The following is a 17,713-nucleotide window of genomic DNA, read 5'->3' on the forward strand; positions in this document are numbered from 1 at the left end:
CAAGCCGTGGACAGAATGGAAGGGTCTTGGTTGGCCTTACGATGGATGGCGCTGGCCTGCGGCCCTCTCCATCGGACCCCGTGCCCCCAAAATACTAAAGGCCTTATCAGCTCTGTTCTGTTAGGGGATGGTGCATCTGAGGGTCGTTCCTCACATTCTCCAGACTGTTCGTCAAACCGAACGAATGGAAACTTTTTGTCCTCTACCCACAGAGGCAGCACTGTGGAAAGAACACTTCCTTGGGAGCCAGGTGGCCTGGGCTCTATGGCCACCACCACCCTGGCCCTAAATAGAGGTGACCCTAGCGAAGTCACTTTATCTCTCTTTGTCACCCAGAAAATAAGCAGGTGCAACATGGTGCTGGGTGAGACTCCTTCTGGCTCCCTCAGTTTGGAGCTGAGTGCACCTACCTCTGGCCAGAGGAAAGCGAAAGAGACATCACAGCTAGAGACACCTGCACAGGGTTAGGTGCCCTCGCAGCGCCGTGTGCCGCGTAGCATTTCGGGAAAGGTAGGGGATGCCCTTTCATTGCTCTCTGTGAGAATTCAGTCCTGGGCTGGGGATGAGTCATCGGCAGTAAACCCAGTGAGGGAGTGGCTGGCTGCCCCCGGATTACTACGGTATTTCTTCCAAACCAGCATTTGGACGTCTGAGTTCCCCCCTCTTGTTCTCACGGTGGAGCACTCAGCATCCTCCCCTGGCCTGAACTCTGTGCCTGATTCCTCACTCTGCGCCCTCCCTCCTTCCTTTTGCAGTTCCTTTCTCTACCAGGCTACCCACCTGTCCCCTACCTCTGCTGCTTCTCCCGGGTCGGCTTTGTCTGTTGTAGGTGGCAAGCAAGGCCGCGCCCCCAGTGGCCCGGTGCGCCCCGCAGTCCCCTTGCCAGCCCCTTGCAGGCCCTTTGATCCCTCTTCTCTGCTGCGTGTACCGCGGTCCCTTCATCACGGGAGCACAGACTGAGACCTGCAGCGGCTCTGCCTGCAAGTCCGTCTCCATGGCAACCAGCAGGCCCTCTGTTCTGCGGTGCAGAGAAAATGGCCGATCGAGGAAGGGCTCACTGAGTCTCTATTACCGGGCCTGTTGAGTCCCAGCCCCTCTTCCATATCCATATCCGCTTGAAGAAGCTACGTGCGTTGAACCAAATGTCCATTAGCTTTTAGCTTTCCGATTTACTTTACCTAAGAGGAGGGGAGGCAGAAGGAAGTTGAATCCAAATGGATAAAAGCAGTTTTTTCCCTACCCTAAAACTATATTTTCATGAGGAACAGTTATCTGCTCCGAGCAGATATACAAGGAACCGAAGGAATACGGCAGTCTGTGGGATCCCGTGCAATGTATTTTGTCTTATCAGTGGAGAGGAATGACAGAGCATGGGGATCGTCAAATAGAAATTCAGCACAAGTAGCCAGGAGATACACGGAATCCGTACAGCACAGATCCCCCTACAGCTTGCCAGGAGGGCACCTGACTGGTTGGAGTGATGATGCTGCATGCTGTCTCCTCTTATGGAAAGAGGGGTGTGGGTCCCCTAGTCACGAGGCAAGTTGAGCATTTGGCATCCCCTGCTTCCAGATCCAACTGGATCATCACAGTGAATCCTCCACAGTCATGAAGCAATGAGACATGGGAAACTGGAGAGGTCCCTCGTCACACAGCCATGGGGACACTTTAGGCTGATTTCCAGAAGTAACTGATCTGTTATTTCTGTGAATCCCAGAGGTGCTGCTGTCTGGAGCAGGACCATGGCCTTCTCAAGAGGTCAGAAACATGTAGAGCGGGGAAGGGGTCACCCCAGATCTCCCAGAGGACCCCGGGCTCTCTGATACGGGATAGCCATTCCACAGGAAAGGATCCAGACCGTGTCCATTCCTCGCTTCGGCACGGGAACCATGGATTCTTTGGTGGTGACAGGCTCTCGACCCAGATCACATCCTCCCTTCACTCTTTCCTAATGTGAGCAGGGAAACCCCGTTTTTGAATGGAAGCTCTGGGTTCCCTTTCAAAAAAATCCTAATGTGTGTTTCAACCGGACGTTGTCTTTTTCAGTTTCTCTGCAGGTGGATATCGTCCCCAGCCAAGGAGAAATCAGCGTCGGAGAATCCAAGTTCTTCTTATGCCAAGGCAAGTGCCCCGTGCCTCAATGCATTTAAGGAAAGGCCGCCAGCAGAGCAGTAGCCAGTTGGCCCGGGTGTGCGGGGCCGGAGGGCCAGCGAAGCTCTCAGGCCTCTTCCTTCCCCTCGCAAAGGGCTTCCCCAGCACAGTGAGATGTGTCATCTGGGCTTCTGCATGGTGATGGAGGAGGTCTAGGGATTTCCTGAGGAAAGTTAGCGCAATTCCCAAAATAGCGAATCACCCCGGGTCCCCTGCTCTGTACCCAGCCGGAGTTCTGTGCGTGACGCGGGAGAACAGTGCTGCCTCAGAAACCATGCTTCAGGGGGTCGGCGCAAGGCTTATTTCTTAGAATCTCCTAGGACACGGAAATCCAGGAAGGTCTGAAACTTGTCTGAAAGGAAATTGAGCACCGGTGTCTCTTGTGCCGTGAAAATGTGGGTCCTGGGTTGTGAATACTGATATTCTGTCTCATTGCCCCCCACAAGAGCACTGGGGTTTGTCAGATCTGGTGCCCTTGTTTTTTTTGTTTAGAAAATTTGCCCCATTTCCACAGCTCAGATAACATCAGGAAGCGTCCTGTGGAGGAGAAGCTTCCGATTAGGCTTTGGATTCTCCGTATGTGACAGGACTGGGATTCAGATCATGGAAGAACCAGGGAAGTTGAGCTGAGCCAGGTGTAAACCGTGACATTTAGCAAGCAGCTTTTGGCAGGGAGGGGCCTTTAAAATGCGGTCATGATTTGCGTTGGATGAGGTGCCTTGTGGCCGCCGGATGTGTTCACTCCAGCTTTGCCTTCATTACAGCAATTTAAATGATCTGGAGACACAGCCGTGGAGCCCACAGCACATCTTGCAAATAGCGATATTTATTGAAAACATGATGGGCCCTGAAAGGAAGACGGCTTCATTTCCATACTAAGCATCTGTGCAGGGCTGGGTGGTGTGGCCCGGGGAGGGGCACCGTGCAGAGAGGCAGGGCGCCGCCATGGCCACCAGAGCCGAAAGCCCTTGTTCCCGCGCAGTGTCTGAGACCCCTTAGCAGCGGCATCTGCCCCTCCTCGGTGCCCCGGGGAAAGGACGCATGGGTGATTCTGGCTGTCTTCTTTGCAGGATTGAAGGAGATGAATTTGTCTGTCTGAGACGGGGTGCTGAAATGACAGTCGAGCCAGTTTGGGCCGGCAGATAGACGCTAGAATAAAATTGGTTGGGATCCACACTCCTAGACGAGCTGGTGTCTCCTCCTCCTCGCTGGAGACCACAGTCTGAGCCCTCAAGAACAGGCTGACCAGTTGGCTCAGACTCGCCAGGCCCTTGAGCTCAGATCCTAGACATGAATCCCCTCTGCCCCCTCTTCTGTGAGGCTGGAGCTCCTCGCTTAGAGCCCGGCACACAGTAGGTCCTCAACGAATACCTCTCCTCGTCCCTCACTAAGGATAGGCATACTCACGAGGGGTTGTCGAGTTCTTTCCCGTCACTGTGAGTGGTGTTTTGTGCAAAACGATGAAGCACAGAAGCCAGGGGAAGGCGGTGTCACGGCCTCCGCATCAGTGCTCTCCCTCCCTGGTCGTCGGGCCCGATGACCTCTTGTTCGGTAGCTGCTGCTGAGTACCCCCGGTCACCCTGGAGGGGACTCTGTTTTTTAACTCCCACGGTTTGAAAATTATCTCTTCCTCTTCAGTGGCGGGAGATGCCAAAGATAAAGACATCTCCTGGTTCTCCCCCAATGGAGAGAAGCTCACCCCAAACCAGCAGCGGATCTCCGTGGTGTGGAACGACGACTCTTCCTCCACGCTCACCATCTACAATGCCAACATTGACGACGCTGGCATCTACAAGTGTGTGGTCACTGACGAGGGCGGCAGTGAGTCAGAGGCCACGGTCAACGTGAAGATCTTCCGTAAGCACCTCCTCCATCTTATCTTCTTCCCCACTCCCCGTCCTCTCCTTTGGCTAGGAAGACGCGTGGGTAGCAGGCAGAGTGGGATGGCCGCCGAGGGCTCCCTGAGGCCTTCCTCCTTCCCACTCCCCGAGTCTTTTCTGAACTGAGCTAAGAACTCCAGTGTGTTCTTAAATGATCCTGGGCCAACTCAGAACTCACAACCCTGGGTCACGTGGGTCCCACCTGCCCCCCCTTTGGCCTCCATTCTCTAAATTCAAATCACACAGTTCCCAGAGGGCTGCTAAGGGTGCCCCTTCCCTTCTCCAGGCGCTGGCTGGCTATCGTATAATTCAAGTGTCCCCTCTTATTTCACTCTCCCCTGCTGCTAATGGAGTCCGAAGGCTCGGTGGGGTGTGGAGGATTATTATCTGAACACTCTGGGCCACTCAGAGCAGGCAGTTCCCATTGTCAGTGAAATCCAGGCTGGAGGTGGCATCTCATTACCTTGTTATCATGCATCTCTCTCGTTGGCCAGTGTAATGGTGGGTGACAGCTAATGGAACAGTATTGATTGCCATAGCACTTAATCCCATTAAGCCTGCTTTTCTTCTGTTGTGTTCTTCAAAATGTTCTCTGCTCTAGGAAAGCTGGGTTTGGGGTGTCACACAGAGTGGGAGACTGATGACCAATCGTTGTAGACTAGGTGTTGTACCAGTTCATTCCACCTTGCTTTGTGCTTCATTGGCACCATCCCACATGGCAAGGGACACTGGTAAAGAGACTCCTTTACCTCCATAGATCCTTTCCCACACAAAGTACGATAAATTTAGCACTCAGTGAATAGACATTGACTGTCAAACATTGATGCCACATTCCCCTACTTACACCAGCTGCTTTGCCGGGCATCTTGGCCAAGGATGGGGTGGGACCCTCTCTTGGGCCACTGAAGATATGGGTTGAGAGCTGCCCACAGCTTGAATCCAAGCAGTATGGCTCTCACGAAAAGGGGTCTGTGTGGGGCAACCAGCTGTTTTCCCTTATTCTTCTCTTGCTCATTTTCCAGAGAAGCTCATGTTCAAGAATGCACCAACCCCGCAAGAGTTCAGGGAGGGGGAAGATGCTGTGATCGTGTGTGATGTGGTCAGCTCCCTCCCCCCCACCATCATCTGGAAGCACAAAGGCCGAGATGTCATCCTGACGAAAGATGGTGAGGCCTGAATTCCCTGGCGGCTGCCCTAACCCCCAAGCCACAGGGTCCATTAGGGTTTCCACCTCAGCCAGCCTCCGAGGCATTTCAACCCAACCTCAGATCCCAGTGTCCCACGGCCCTGTGCACGTTCCCGGTCCCGAATGCGTGAATGTCCAGAGCTTGTACATTCAGGCACTTGACCTTGTCTCCAAAGAAAAAGATAAATTTCCAGTAGACTTTTGCCCTTGGCTGTCTGTCAGTGCCAGGGCCCCATGTCTTGATTTCAGTGTAAAGCCACCTGCAACCTCCCTGCAGATACCAGAATTCTCTGACTGACCCTTGGATGAACCTGCCTCTTGTCTCTTCTAGTCCGATTCATAGTCCTGTCCAACAACTACCTGCAGATCCGGGACATCAAGAAAACAGATGAGGGCACTTATCGCTGCGAGGGCAGGATCCTGGCACGGGGGGAGATCAACTTCAAGGACATTCAGGTCATTGTGAACGGTGAGGAGATCCGTTCTTCCTGCTCTCTCCATTAGTACCACCTGGTTCCCCCAAATCCTCCGTAACTTCCTCTTTGGTCTGTTAAATAAATCCCATCCTGACTCACGCATCTATCTCAAGTGAATCCCCCCTTCCCAGTAGAGCCTCTGGCTTGTTTTGTTTTTTCTTAATACACTTGCCTTTTGGGTCTCCCTCAACTCGGGGGACTTCTAGTGCAATTCTTGAATGCCCTTCATTGTCTTACAGCACTAGAAACTTTTCTCCGTGCTTTCTAATAAATTCTTATTCATCCTTCCTTGTCCCTGAGGTTACCATAATTGTGAGATTAGTCCCTTGGTTCAATGTTCAAAGAAGATATTATAATCAATTCAGTCCTCAGAATAGTCAGAATCAGGGCCACGGGTTTATTAATCTTAATCTGCAGTGTGTCACATAAACACACCCGTGGAATCAATCTGACATTTACAAGATGTTTACAGGAAATTATAATGTCAGTGCTAAGAAAATAAGTCAATCGTGGTTGAATTGTTTTGGCTATTGATACATATTTTTTGCCAAATTCTCCCCCTCTCATTCCTTTGGTAAAAACTGTTTTTGCACAGGGCTGTTTATGACAGTCCCAGAGAAATGTCACTCGGTGAGCTGGTGCATTTCGAATTGGTATTAACCATCTAACCACCGAGAACAGGCATTTTCAACTTTTTCCAGAATCAAGAGCCCCCTTTTGGACGTCAAGTTCTACTTACCACGGTAGTTATAAGATTAATATGCATTAATTGAAAAAATACATCATGGTAAATAGCTACTATAAGCTGAATCCTATTTTAAAAGGAATAAGACCTATTAATGTAGCTTTTAAAGCTATGTTATTAAAAAACAATATTATGTATTACATATAATGATATTTTGTATTGTTGAAAAACACTGATGCGTGTTTATGGGTGACTTACTCAGTTTGGAGTAATTATTTAGGACACATTGGAATTTAGATCCCTTATACTAACTCTGCAGCTGCCTAGAACTCTTTTTTTTAATAATTTTTTATTGTTATGTTAATCACCATACATTACATCATTAGTTTTTGATGTAGTGTTCCACGATTCATTGTTTGTGCATAACACCCAGTGCTCCACGCAGAATGTGCCCTCTTTAATGCCCGTCACCAGGCTAACCCATCCCCCTACCCCCCTCCCCTCTAGAACCCTCAGTTTGTTTTTCAGTGTCCATCGTCTCTATTGGTTCGTCTCCCCCTCCGACTTACTCCCCTTCATTCTTCCCCTCCTGCTATCTTCTTCTTCTTTTCTTTTCTTAACATATATTGCATTATTTGTTTCAGAAGTACAGATCTGTGATTCAGCAGTCTTGCACAATTCACAGCGCTCACCGTAGCACATACCCTCCCCAATGTCTATCACCCAGCCACCCCATCCCTCCCACCCCCCACCACTCCAGCAACCCTCAGTTTGTTTCCTGAGATTAAGAATTCCTCATATCAGTGAGGTCATATGATACATGTCTTTCTCTGATTGACTTATTTCACTCAGCATAACACCCTCCAGTTCCATCCACGTCGTTGCAAATGCTGCCTAGAACTCTTGACCTCGTGGCTGTGACCCTCTGACCTGAGGTCCCCTGGAAGTGCCTCCTCTCCAGGCTACTGGGTTCCTCTAGGTTTTCACAAACCCCCCTGACAGCTCTTCTTTTCCTTCAGTGCCGCCCACTGTCCAGGCCAGGCAGAGCATCGTGAATGCCACCGCCAACCTCGGCCAGTCCATCACCCTGGTGTGCGATGCCAAAGGCTTCCCAGAGCCCACCATGAGCTGGACAAAGTAAGAAACTGGCTCATGCCTTTTATCATGGACTTGTGGAGAAGGGAGCATGGAGCCTGCTCTGTGTTGGCATGTCCGTTGCATGCGTATGGGCTGCTTGGGAAGATCAGCTCTGGGTGCAGCCTTTCTGTAGATTCCTACAGAAGGAATCTGTAGATTTTGTAGATTCTGTGTATTCCTTTCTATAAGCTTCTCTCGCCTTGTGCATTGGACCCCTTCCAATGGGGCAGAACCAGAGGGCGTGACCTTGGAGGCCCTCTCTGGAATGTTTGTAGGCAGTTTATAGCCCTGGGAGAGAAACAGAGGTTTGAGTAGAGGAAGCAAATTTGTGTTTGTAGAAGTACAATTTAGGGTGTTGACTTTCTGTGAAGACCGAGTCTTTCCCATGGGCTCAGTCTGCATTCTGTGGAAATGGGTTAAAAATGAACATCTTGCTTCTGTGGTCAAAATCACGGCACTTGGCATTTCTGCACTGTGTAGGGATGGGGAACAGATAGAGAATGAGGAAGACGAGAAGTATGTCTTCAGCGATGACAGTTCTGAGCTGACCATCAGGAAGGTGGATAAGAACGACGAGGCTGAGTACGTGTGCATTGCCGAGAATAAGGCTGGAGAGCAGGATGCGTCCATCCACCTCAAAGTCTTTGGTAAGGACGGTGGGGGTCAAGGTCATTGTCTTGCCACAGTTCCTCTTACCCCGCACACTCCATCCACCAGCAGGACCCCGTCCTCCAGCGGGACCCTGTCCTCTCTGCCTTGGAATCTGTTCCAGGTGCAACGACGTCTGCCATCTCCACCCCCTACGCCCAAGTCCACGCTGTCCGCCTCCTCTCCTGGTCAGTGACACAGTCTCCACCCCGTGGTCCCCTTCTGCCCCTCCTCACAGTAGCCAGAATGACCTCAAGCACCAGTCCTCTGTTTAAAATCCTCCCATGGCTTCCTGTTGCAACCAGAATAAAATCCAGACTGCCTGCCCTGGCCCGTGAGCCCTAACCTGAGCTAGCCCCTGCCTTCCTTTCCAGCCTCGTCTTTCGTCCACTTTGCTCGACACTGAAAACTCTCCAACCCCTCAGGCCCCCCTTCTGTGGCTCAGCCAACACTGAGCTTGTTCCTTGTCTTCGGGACATTGCACTTGATACTTCTCCTGCTTGGAATGTCATTCCCCCATATCTGCTCTGAGCCGCCTTCTCCTGCACCATTCAGACCTCAACTCGACCCACCTTCTCGATGAGTCCTTCCTGTACTCCCCTGGCTAATGCACCACCACCACCCACCCACCTCCGCTGAGCGCTTCCATTGATCTGACTGTATCTTCTTCACCACACTTGTCCTGCCTGGACTGGCCTCATTTCCATATCTGCTCGGGGATTGTGGTCTCTGACCTCCACGAAGCGTGTAAACACCAAGATAGCGGAGTGCTGGCTGTTCTGTCTCTCTCCTGCTTTATCTCTGCCACTCCAAACAGCGCCAGACTCGGGAAGGCCCGTGGTAGACATTAGTGACCAACCGGCTGACTTTCTGTGTCTCCCTTGCTTCTTTCCGTGGCCCATGTGAAACAGTGCCGCCAAAGTCATGAGAAGAGCCCCTAGTCTCTACTCACTCCATCTCGATAAAATCGGTTAACTTCCATTCATTTGGGACTGAAATGTATTTTGACCTGACCTTGAAAAGAGAATTTGTGGCAGACAAATGCTTAACCTATTGGCTTTCAACATTTCCTGCTCATGTTTTTTTTAAAAAGACATGGGACGCCTGGGTGGCTCAATAAGTTAAGCATCCAACTCTTGATTTTGGCTCAGGTCATGATCTCAGGGTCGTGAGATAGAGCCCCTTATCAGGCTCCATGCTCAGCTCGGAGCACCAAGGGGCAGCTCTGGTTCACATGGTTCCAAGTCACTATAGTGTGTGCCTGGGAAACCTGCTTGAGACCTGCTTGTGGGGCCTGATCATAGATCTTTGGAAGATCAAGAGCTTGTGTGCCGTTGGACCTGCTAATCATAGATGAATCTTATTTCTCCATTAATGACAGCTGGGTTTAGAAACAGGTTATTAGTTTGGTTCATATCAACTGGATATACTGGAGAGTGAAAGCTAATGGCCTTGGGAAATATTCTTGATAGTTTTTTCTCTAATTCTCTTCCCCAGATTTGAATCACTCAGATTTCAAGTTCTTCCATATTATAAAGATAGGTGCATTGTTAACGTATTCCTTCATTTAACAGATAGTGATTAAGCACCAGTGTTGCTGGACCGAAGGGCATCTGAGATATGAGTAGGACGCGGTCCTTTAACTCTAAGAAACATGAGGAGGGAGATGAACATAGAAGCATATAAATTATAATAGAGAGTGTCAGCCAGCAATATTTGAGTGCCTTCTGTGGGCCCAGCCATTGTCAAAGTGATGAGGATGAAAAATACACGCTCTGTCCTGATCCTTGGGCTCACGGGCTAACATGGGTGACCAAGGCTGAAATTTTTAGTGATGGCCCATTGTAAGGACTTCATAATGGTAATGGGCACAGTGTTTTAGAGGAAAAGAAGACCTGTGGTCATGCGGGACAGAAGGCAGAGAGGTCTTCACAAACGGTGTGCTGTTTCCCAAGCAGGACTTCCCAGATGCAGAAGGGTGGGCGCAGGCGAGGACCCCAGGCCACCCAGGCACAGACGCAGAGGCAGGAAGACCGCGTGTTACGCTGACTGTGAGCTCCTTGCAGACAGGGACCGTGTACCCCCAGCTTCGAGGACAGTGTCTGGCAGATCGCAGGTGCTAGAGTTTGCCTAAGTGAGAGCAGAGCCATTTGTTTTATGTTAATGAAGCACAGTGCAAATGGCAAGGAGATGAGTCTGGAAATGTGTAACCATCACTTGTCTTGGGAAATTCTTATATATTAGCCCCATAAAGTAATAATAATACCCGACACGAAGCGAGCTCTTAAAATGTGTCAAGCACCATGTGAAGTACTGTGTGTAACTGGCTTTTAATCCGCAGCACAACACTGTGAGGTAGAGTTCATTCTTTTTCCTATTTCACAAAAGAGGAAACTGAGCCCAGAGAATTGGGTGCCCTACCCAAGGAGCCAGGGTTCAAACTCACACAGTGGGCTTGGAAGTCCCTTTCCCTGAGCTAGCAAAGGGGAGTTACTACTCCATGAAGCCCCACTGAACACAGACTACATCTCAATTACAGATGGGATGGCTGGGAACACCGAAGTTAGCGTGCCCTCCCTTTGCCACCATGGATCACACGGTTTCTCAGTAGAGATACACTCAGTTCTCACTTGGCTTGTCAGGAACAGATCTTAGATTCTTTTCCAGGCGTCTCCGGTGCGGGTGGCTGCCCCAGGAAGGAGGCGTGGGTAGTGAGTCAGGAGCCACATGGGGCGGGTAGAGAGTGAAGAGCTGGATCGGGTCTAGGGGAGGAGCTAACGAGGCAGGGAATGAATGTAGGATGCAGGAACTGTGGCAAGACAGGCTTTGTCTTTCCACCCACCTCCCTCACCAGGCATGCCCTCCTGCACCACCCCCCCACACACATAGAGTTTCTTCCCCAAGACCGCAGGTAGGAGAATAGATGCTAGTCCAGAAGAGCAAATAGAGGAGAGGTGGCCAGACTCCTGCAGAGACAGGCAGGTAAGCCGCAGACTCCTAGGGACGCTGTCTAATCCAGCCCCCATCTCGAACATGAGTGCCCCCCGTGATCTCCGGGGGAGGGTTCACGTAGCCGCCTTGGAGTAACCTGGTCCCTCTTGTACACACTGCTTTTCCTCTCCATCTCACATTCTTAACCTCCTGTCCCTCCTCCTCTGGCCTCTCGGTTTAGGAGATTGGTAGTAAGGCCAGGACACCAGGTGGGGAGGGGCCAGCGAGGTAGGGCTCCCTCTTTCTTTTACTCTCTGTCCGTCCCGTTCCCCGTGGCTTGCCGTGAGGAGCGGCACGCGGGGGGAAGCGAGTTCCCCAGTGGTGGCAGTGAGGCAGAAGAGCACAGAAACCAATAGCTCGGATGGTAGACTAGGGCTCAGAGCTCCTCGGATTCCAGGTGGGAAGGCAGTTAGTAGGTACAGGGCACATCTAAATTAGAGACTACCGTAATTGTACCTTACCAACATCACTTTTCCCTAAGAAAGGGACACGTTCTAGCATGCATTGCCCTAGTTATCAGCCAGAAGCTCTTTTTGCTAAGTACTTATATCCTACCTTTCTTTAAATTTGGCAGTGAATTTCCATTGCTTTTCTCCCCCATGGGCCCTTCTGAAAAAGTATTTCTGTCTCCGCGTATTCCTATTATGCTCACACAAATGCTCTTGAGGTCTCGTGCTGCTGTGGACTAAGGCAAGTTCACCAGTGGGCTTGCTTATCTGAGCCCTGAGGACCAAAGCAGCCTTTGTGAGTTACAGCACCGTGTAAAGCCTGAAGGAAGGTGCACCTGGTCATGTCCAGCCTCTCAGCACAGAGGAGCAGGGCCCCAGCGCCCTCCGTGAGCTGGGGAGGCAGGAGCCTGGGTTGGGGTGGGAATAGACGAGACCACCTCTCAGTGGCAGGGTGCAGAGTCATGGGCATGCCGGAAGAGGAGAGCCGTTGTGCTGGGAAAACTCCCAAGGACATCTGTGCTCACAGGAGGGTCCGTGGGGAGAAGTGCAATGGAACGACCTGAGGCAGTAAGTCCCATGGCAGCAGGTGGAAAATAGAACAAGAATCCAAAGTCAAGGGCCCACAACAGATGTTAATTAAGACGGTGTAAGTACCATCTGAAGACAAAACCTGGAGATGTTCCTCTAGATGCTGGTGTGCAGAGGGAAGTGACCTTGCAGCTGTCCCTGTTTGCCTGATGATGCCCATTGTCCCGGGGTAATTATTTAGAGCATTGCTTTTCACTCTCAAGAGTGCCCTGATTTGGACAATAAATTATATTGATATCCTAACTCCAAGGCAATATCTTGAGCCTTCAATGAGTTCTGACAATAGCCTTGCTGCTTCTGTAATGCAGAGAGGTTAGGTCATTAGTGAGAAGCTTGCCTGCCTTCCAACAGCCCTCTGTAGACCATACAAAATTAGCTGTTGTTAATAGTGTTTTTAGGAAGAATATAGTTTGCTTTTTTCTAAAGATTTGTGCTGTGCACCCTTTGTAACCCTCTGGGAAATGGAGCCACCAAACCAGATATTAATAGACATTAACTATCCCTTCTTTGTCTTCTATTAACCTTTTGGTGCTGGGACAAAGTGCTAGGGGTCATGACAAGGCCAGCAAACACTGTCTAGGTCACCATATCCATCTAGGTTTCAAGAGGCCAAAAATTCAGCCTTTCTATAACTGCCTCCAGACCTCAAAACAGCTGTTCAGTTCAGTGAATTCAGTTGTTTGGCTGAATTTTATTTTATTTTTTTATACTTTTTTGAAGATTTTATTTATTTTAGAGAGAGAACACAAGCAGGGTGAGGGGCAGAGGGAGAAGCAGGCTCCCCACTGAGCAAGGAGCCCAATGTGGGGCTGGATCCCAGGACCCTGAGATCATGACCTGAGCTGAAGGCAGATGCCTAACTGACTGAGCCACCCAGGCACCCCTTTTTTACACTTTTCAGTCTGTGTTTTTAACAGTGTAGAAATTCAACTTTTATTTTATCTTTCTCAAACCTCCTGTCCAGCCGCACTTAGCAGTTAGTCCATTCAGTATGAGCTGTAACCACCTTGAAAGTCTTATTTATCAAGATCGACACGGGGCGCCTGGGTGGCTCAGTCGTTAAGCGTCTGCCTTCGGCTCAGGTCGTGATCCCGGGGTCCTGGGATCGAGCCCCGCATCGGGCTCCCTGCTCGGCGGGAAGCCTGCTTCTCCCTCTCCCACTCCCCCTGCTTGTGTTCCTTCTCTCGCTGTGTCTCTCTCTGTCAAATAAATAAATAAAATCTTTAAAAAAAAAAAAAAAAAAAAAGATCGACACAAAACCTTCCTGTGGAAAAACCTCACTCAAGTGAACTCCATCAGTTCCAATTTGTGAGCATTTGGCCCCATTGGATTGAGACATGACTGGGTGCTTGCCATCAAAAAAGAATTTGCCAGGCAAGCGTTTAGTACAGATTAACTGTAGCAGAATATTTAGCCTATATGGATAATTTTATATAGAAGCAGGTATTTGCTACAGAAAATGCACAGCCTTTAAAGCACTTGCCATTAAAGCAGAATTGGGGGCGTCAACTTGTAGGAAGTATTTGGGCAGTCATTTATTAACCTACTCAGGAGCAGCGTATGAATTTGCACTTCTTTCAAAAATTATCCCATAAATTTGATTTATTTATTTTTTGTTTGTTTATCTAGCCTCGTCTTTTCCCCCATTAGTGAAATAAGTTGCATTTGTGCAGCGTTCTTTTCTCTTCTATGGAAGATTTCGCAATTTCAGAGTGTAATTGTTTTAAATCAGGAAAAGTCAATTTTCTCTAATGTTTTAACATTTAACTCCAATTCCAAATGCTTGCTTTCTCTCGCATTACCCAAAACATTTGGAAAATGAACCCATCTCTCCTTCCTATCCCAGCCCACTCCGCAGTCCGCAGCCCGTCCCTTGCCCCATTTCCCTGCTTGGCTCAGTACTAACACAACTCTCCCAGTCAGTGAGAAGCTCACAGTCACTTGCACTCCTTCTCATTCCCTTTTGATTCTTGCCATGGCTCCTTCGCCCTCTGTTCACTTGGCACTTCCGTGAAGCCTTCGTGAGCACCTCTCTCAGAGCTGCCCTTCCCTGTCTGCCCCCCATCCCGCCCTCCAGGACCACCTGGTTCGGGACTCTGTTCCGCCACACCTGGGGCACTGTCAGAGTTGTCAAAATTGGTTTTCCCACCTCAAGGTTTTCTCCGTTCTCAATCTTGAGTTTTTCCCGGATTAACCTTCTTGAAGTACAAATGATCATTTCATTCCTGGGATCAAACACCGCCAGTGGGCTTCCATCGGCGCGCGGAGATCATTCAAAGCAAGCACTGTAACCAGGCAGCCATGAACCGGCGCCTGGGCCCAGCACCACCTCCCCCTGCTGTGATGCACAAACACGGGCCCCCATCACACTGCCCTCCTCACGTGTCCTTGCTTCATTGCTCACAGTTAAGCAGTTTTCTACACTGAGAATGACTCTATCCCAAAGTTCCACGTACTAAAGATGTCATGGCCCAGCCCAAAAACTTCCTTTTCATGAAAGCTCCAACCAGACAAATGCTCTTCCTCTGCCCCATGCCTTCTCCACCCTCTTCTTTGGACGCTCTTTCTCTAGGGGATCTTGTTGTTAATGGTCTCACATTGATGTTGTCACATGCCTGTTCAGTTCTGTAGGTCCTGCAACACCTAGAATAGGGTCTTATACTCAGTAAGTACATAACCTGTGTTGAGTGGGTGCATGGTATAATTTAAACCCAAAAAGCTAAACCAATCAGATAAACTCATGAACATGTCTTTTCAGCGAAACCCAAAATCACTTACGTAGAGAACCAGACTGCCATGGAACTAGAAGAACAAGTCACTCTGACCTGCGAAGCCTCAGGAGACCCCATTCCCACTATCACCTGGAGGACTTCTACCCGGAACATCAGCAGTGAAGAAAAGGTATGATGTCACCAAGAGTTTCCGGGCCATGGGATGCAAGCTCAAAGCAGGTCATGTCTGTCCAGGGCCCCATTCTCTTCGGGGAGCCGGAAGATGGGATGCAGGCCCCAAAGGCCATGCCAGGTCCCACGGCCTCCATCCTCCAGACTGCCTGGCTGTGGCCTGATCAGTGTGTGTCAGGGCCACAGTTTCCTGCATAGATCTGCAGGGGTGTGAGGTTCCTGGGCATGGTCAAGTTAGATGTTCTGGGGAGGAAGCAGGTGGTGCTTTTCAAACCCAGGATTACGGAGCTATGAGGAGCAAGGAGAAGCCAAGAGCCTGGTGGTCCAGCTATCATATCAAGAGTACCAAAGGGAATGTGTCCCAGAAATAGCAGGGATCAGAATGAGCCCTATTAATTCTTCTCCTCGTGTTTTGTACACTCATGCTGTACATGCGCTGTATGCACAAAAGCTTGGTTGCCTTTGTGTCTGCCTGTATTTTCGGTCACATTTGGATATCATTTTGTTCTGAAGGCAAAAATAATTAGCAGTTTCTACATGACGATGATTACACTGGGTTCTCCAATACATTCTTAGCTCTCAGCGGTCCATGGTAGCAACCTTCCTGGCAATTTGAAATGACTGGGAAGATTTAGCTTTAAAGCATGTAGATTTATAGGCCACCAGGAAGTTGTTATTATTATTGACAGTATATACAGATTGAGGTAACCCCACATCAGGCAGCCCTTTGCTACTGAGTGGGCCAAAAGCAGGAGGAAGAAGCAGCTTGGTTTTAAAGCAACTTAAACCCTCTTATGGCACTTCTCCAATCTCATCTCATATAGCCTATAGTAATACGCTTCATATTAGTTGTCCAAAGCTATTTAGGAGTAATGGCCTTAACTTTAAAGAGCATTTATAATGGATTACTTATTGACCACAATGTCAAAAATGATAGATCTTCACTCTTCTGCCTGCCTAAAGGAAATCCCCCAGAGGGTAAACTCAAATAAAGTCAAAAAGAAACAGGGTGACACAGCAGAGCTGCATTTGGGATTTACATTTGAGGATCTGATTTCTGCCCCACGAATAAAAAACAAAACTAAATCAAAAGGAATAGAAATTGCTGTTCCAAAAAGCCCATTATTTTTTGCAAGTTTAACTCCACAGTTGAATTCAACTTAACAAAAACTCAAGGAACTGCTAAGTATTTTTGAAACTCACATATGCTGTTCGATATTGTGAAAACCAACTGGATTAAGAAATATGGTGTTTACTTGGATAGTTTCTTTATCAACATTGGAAATAAACCCCAAGCTCAGATTTCAGCTCCCATCGTGTGTGTTACATGGATTGAATGTACATTTCAGGGCTTAAACCGCAGGGCTGCTGCTCGGCCAGTTTTTCTACATCAGGCTTGTGATTTGTCCAGAATGACCCAGTGTATATCAATGACCTACAGTGAAGGACAGAAATTATATATATCCCAGATGAATGATGTTTTTAAATTCGATGTCTTTTCTAGGAATAGCTCCATAGCTAAGCTAGACCAGAAGGGTTATTAAGATTTGTGCCTTACCCTAAGTTCTTTTATAGGTGGGCACTTCTGGCCTGTATCTGTGAATTCATTTTTACAGAATGAGAACAAATAACCAGGCACTAGTCCACACTCATACTTACTAAATGTTGAGACAAAAGGTATCCAGCAGAGACCATCTCCGACCAAGTAGGTGTGTATAATTCAATGATCAGTGTAGATCGTTTGTCTCAATCTGAGATAATTATCTAAGCCCAGCCACATAGGTTGTATTTGGTTTCTTTTACTACGGACTGCCTTCGAGTTTACTCAAAGTGACACTACTGGAACATGCGTGAATCCATTGTTAGAACTAGTCCTCCAAACCAGCCAGTGACATGACACCATATTAACATATTTGCCTAAATGAAACCCTACATAGAAAAGTTTCCATTTCTATTAGTTTTATATTAACATCAGAGAGGCTTGATATCCATCTTATACCGTGGAGAGCTCATAATTAAGAGAACAGAGGGCCTATCCATGCCAGCTGGAGGCTGGATAATCAATTTCACTTTCATCTGGCAGCCCCTCGTGTTCTCCACCATCTGAAGGTGCGTTATATATAATCAGGGATTAAGATGATTAGAGGCACCGTATTGTAGGAGTGAAAGAAAACAATTTTCTTTTAAAAATCAGGATAATACGTGAAGCAGATAAAAACGATGATTGTTTCTACCTGTTAAGCTCAGGAAGGGTCCTGAGAATTAGCACAAAATGCTGGGATCCTAGAAGTCAGGAAGGAAGGTCCCATTTGAGGTTGTGCAGTCTCACCTGGCACTCACTTTGCAGCTTATCTGCCAGAAAGGCTCGTGGTCCCTCCCTGAAGGGTGATGGTGTCTGTCCTCTACAGGCATCTGGCCAACACTGGGGATCAGGAAGGTCTGCTTCCTTGCCCCTCCCACTGTTCAGTCTTCCCACCTCTGCCCCTCAGTCCTCTGGGTGAGAGCTCTTGGATTTTCCACTAGTCTCCAGTCTTCATGCGTCTGTTCAACCCCTGGTGCTTCCTGGTGGTCCCGTCCTAGAGAGCTTCAGCCCCCTGGCGCTCCCCTAAAGTTCTGTGG

At 48.9% G+C, this 17,713-nt stretch overlaps 1 protein-coding gene across 24 annotated transcripts in view; it reads left to right on the forward strand.

Annotated features, from left to right (window-relative positions):
- The window catches only part of NCAM1 (neural cell adhesion molecule 1), a 298,925-nt gene that overhangs the window by 230,882 nt on the left and 50,330 nt on the right, over window positions 1–17,713 (forward strand). For all 24 annotated transcript variants that reach the window (XM_027578924.2, XM_027578925.2, XM_027578926.2 and 21 more), the window contains exons 2-8: window positions 2,047–2,121; window positions 3,790–4,008; window positions 5,054–5,197; window positions 5,549–5,686; window positions 7,398–7,515; window positions 7,996–8,162; window positions 14,950–15,092. In XM_027578924.2, coding sequence (XP_027434725.1) covers window positions 2,047–2,121; window positions 3,790–4,008; window positions 5,054–5,197; window positions 5,549–5,686; window positions 7,398–7,515; window positions 7,996–8,162; window positions 14,950–15,092 — 1,004 coding nt within the window. The remainder of the gene's footprint in view (window positions 1–2,046; window positions 2,122–3,789; window positions 4,009–5,053; window positions 5,198–5,548; window positions 5,687–7,397; window positions 7,516–7,995; window positions 8,163–14,949; window positions 15,093–17,713) is intronic.

Source organism: Zalophus californianus, chromosome 11, assembly GCF_009762305.2.
Source record: "Zalophus californianus isolate mZalCal1 chromosome 11, mZalCal1.pri.v2, whole genome shotgun sequence".
In the NCBI taxonomy this organism is placed as follows: Eukaryota; Metazoa; Chordata; class Mammalia; order Carnivora; family Otariidae; genus Zalophus; species Zalophus californianus.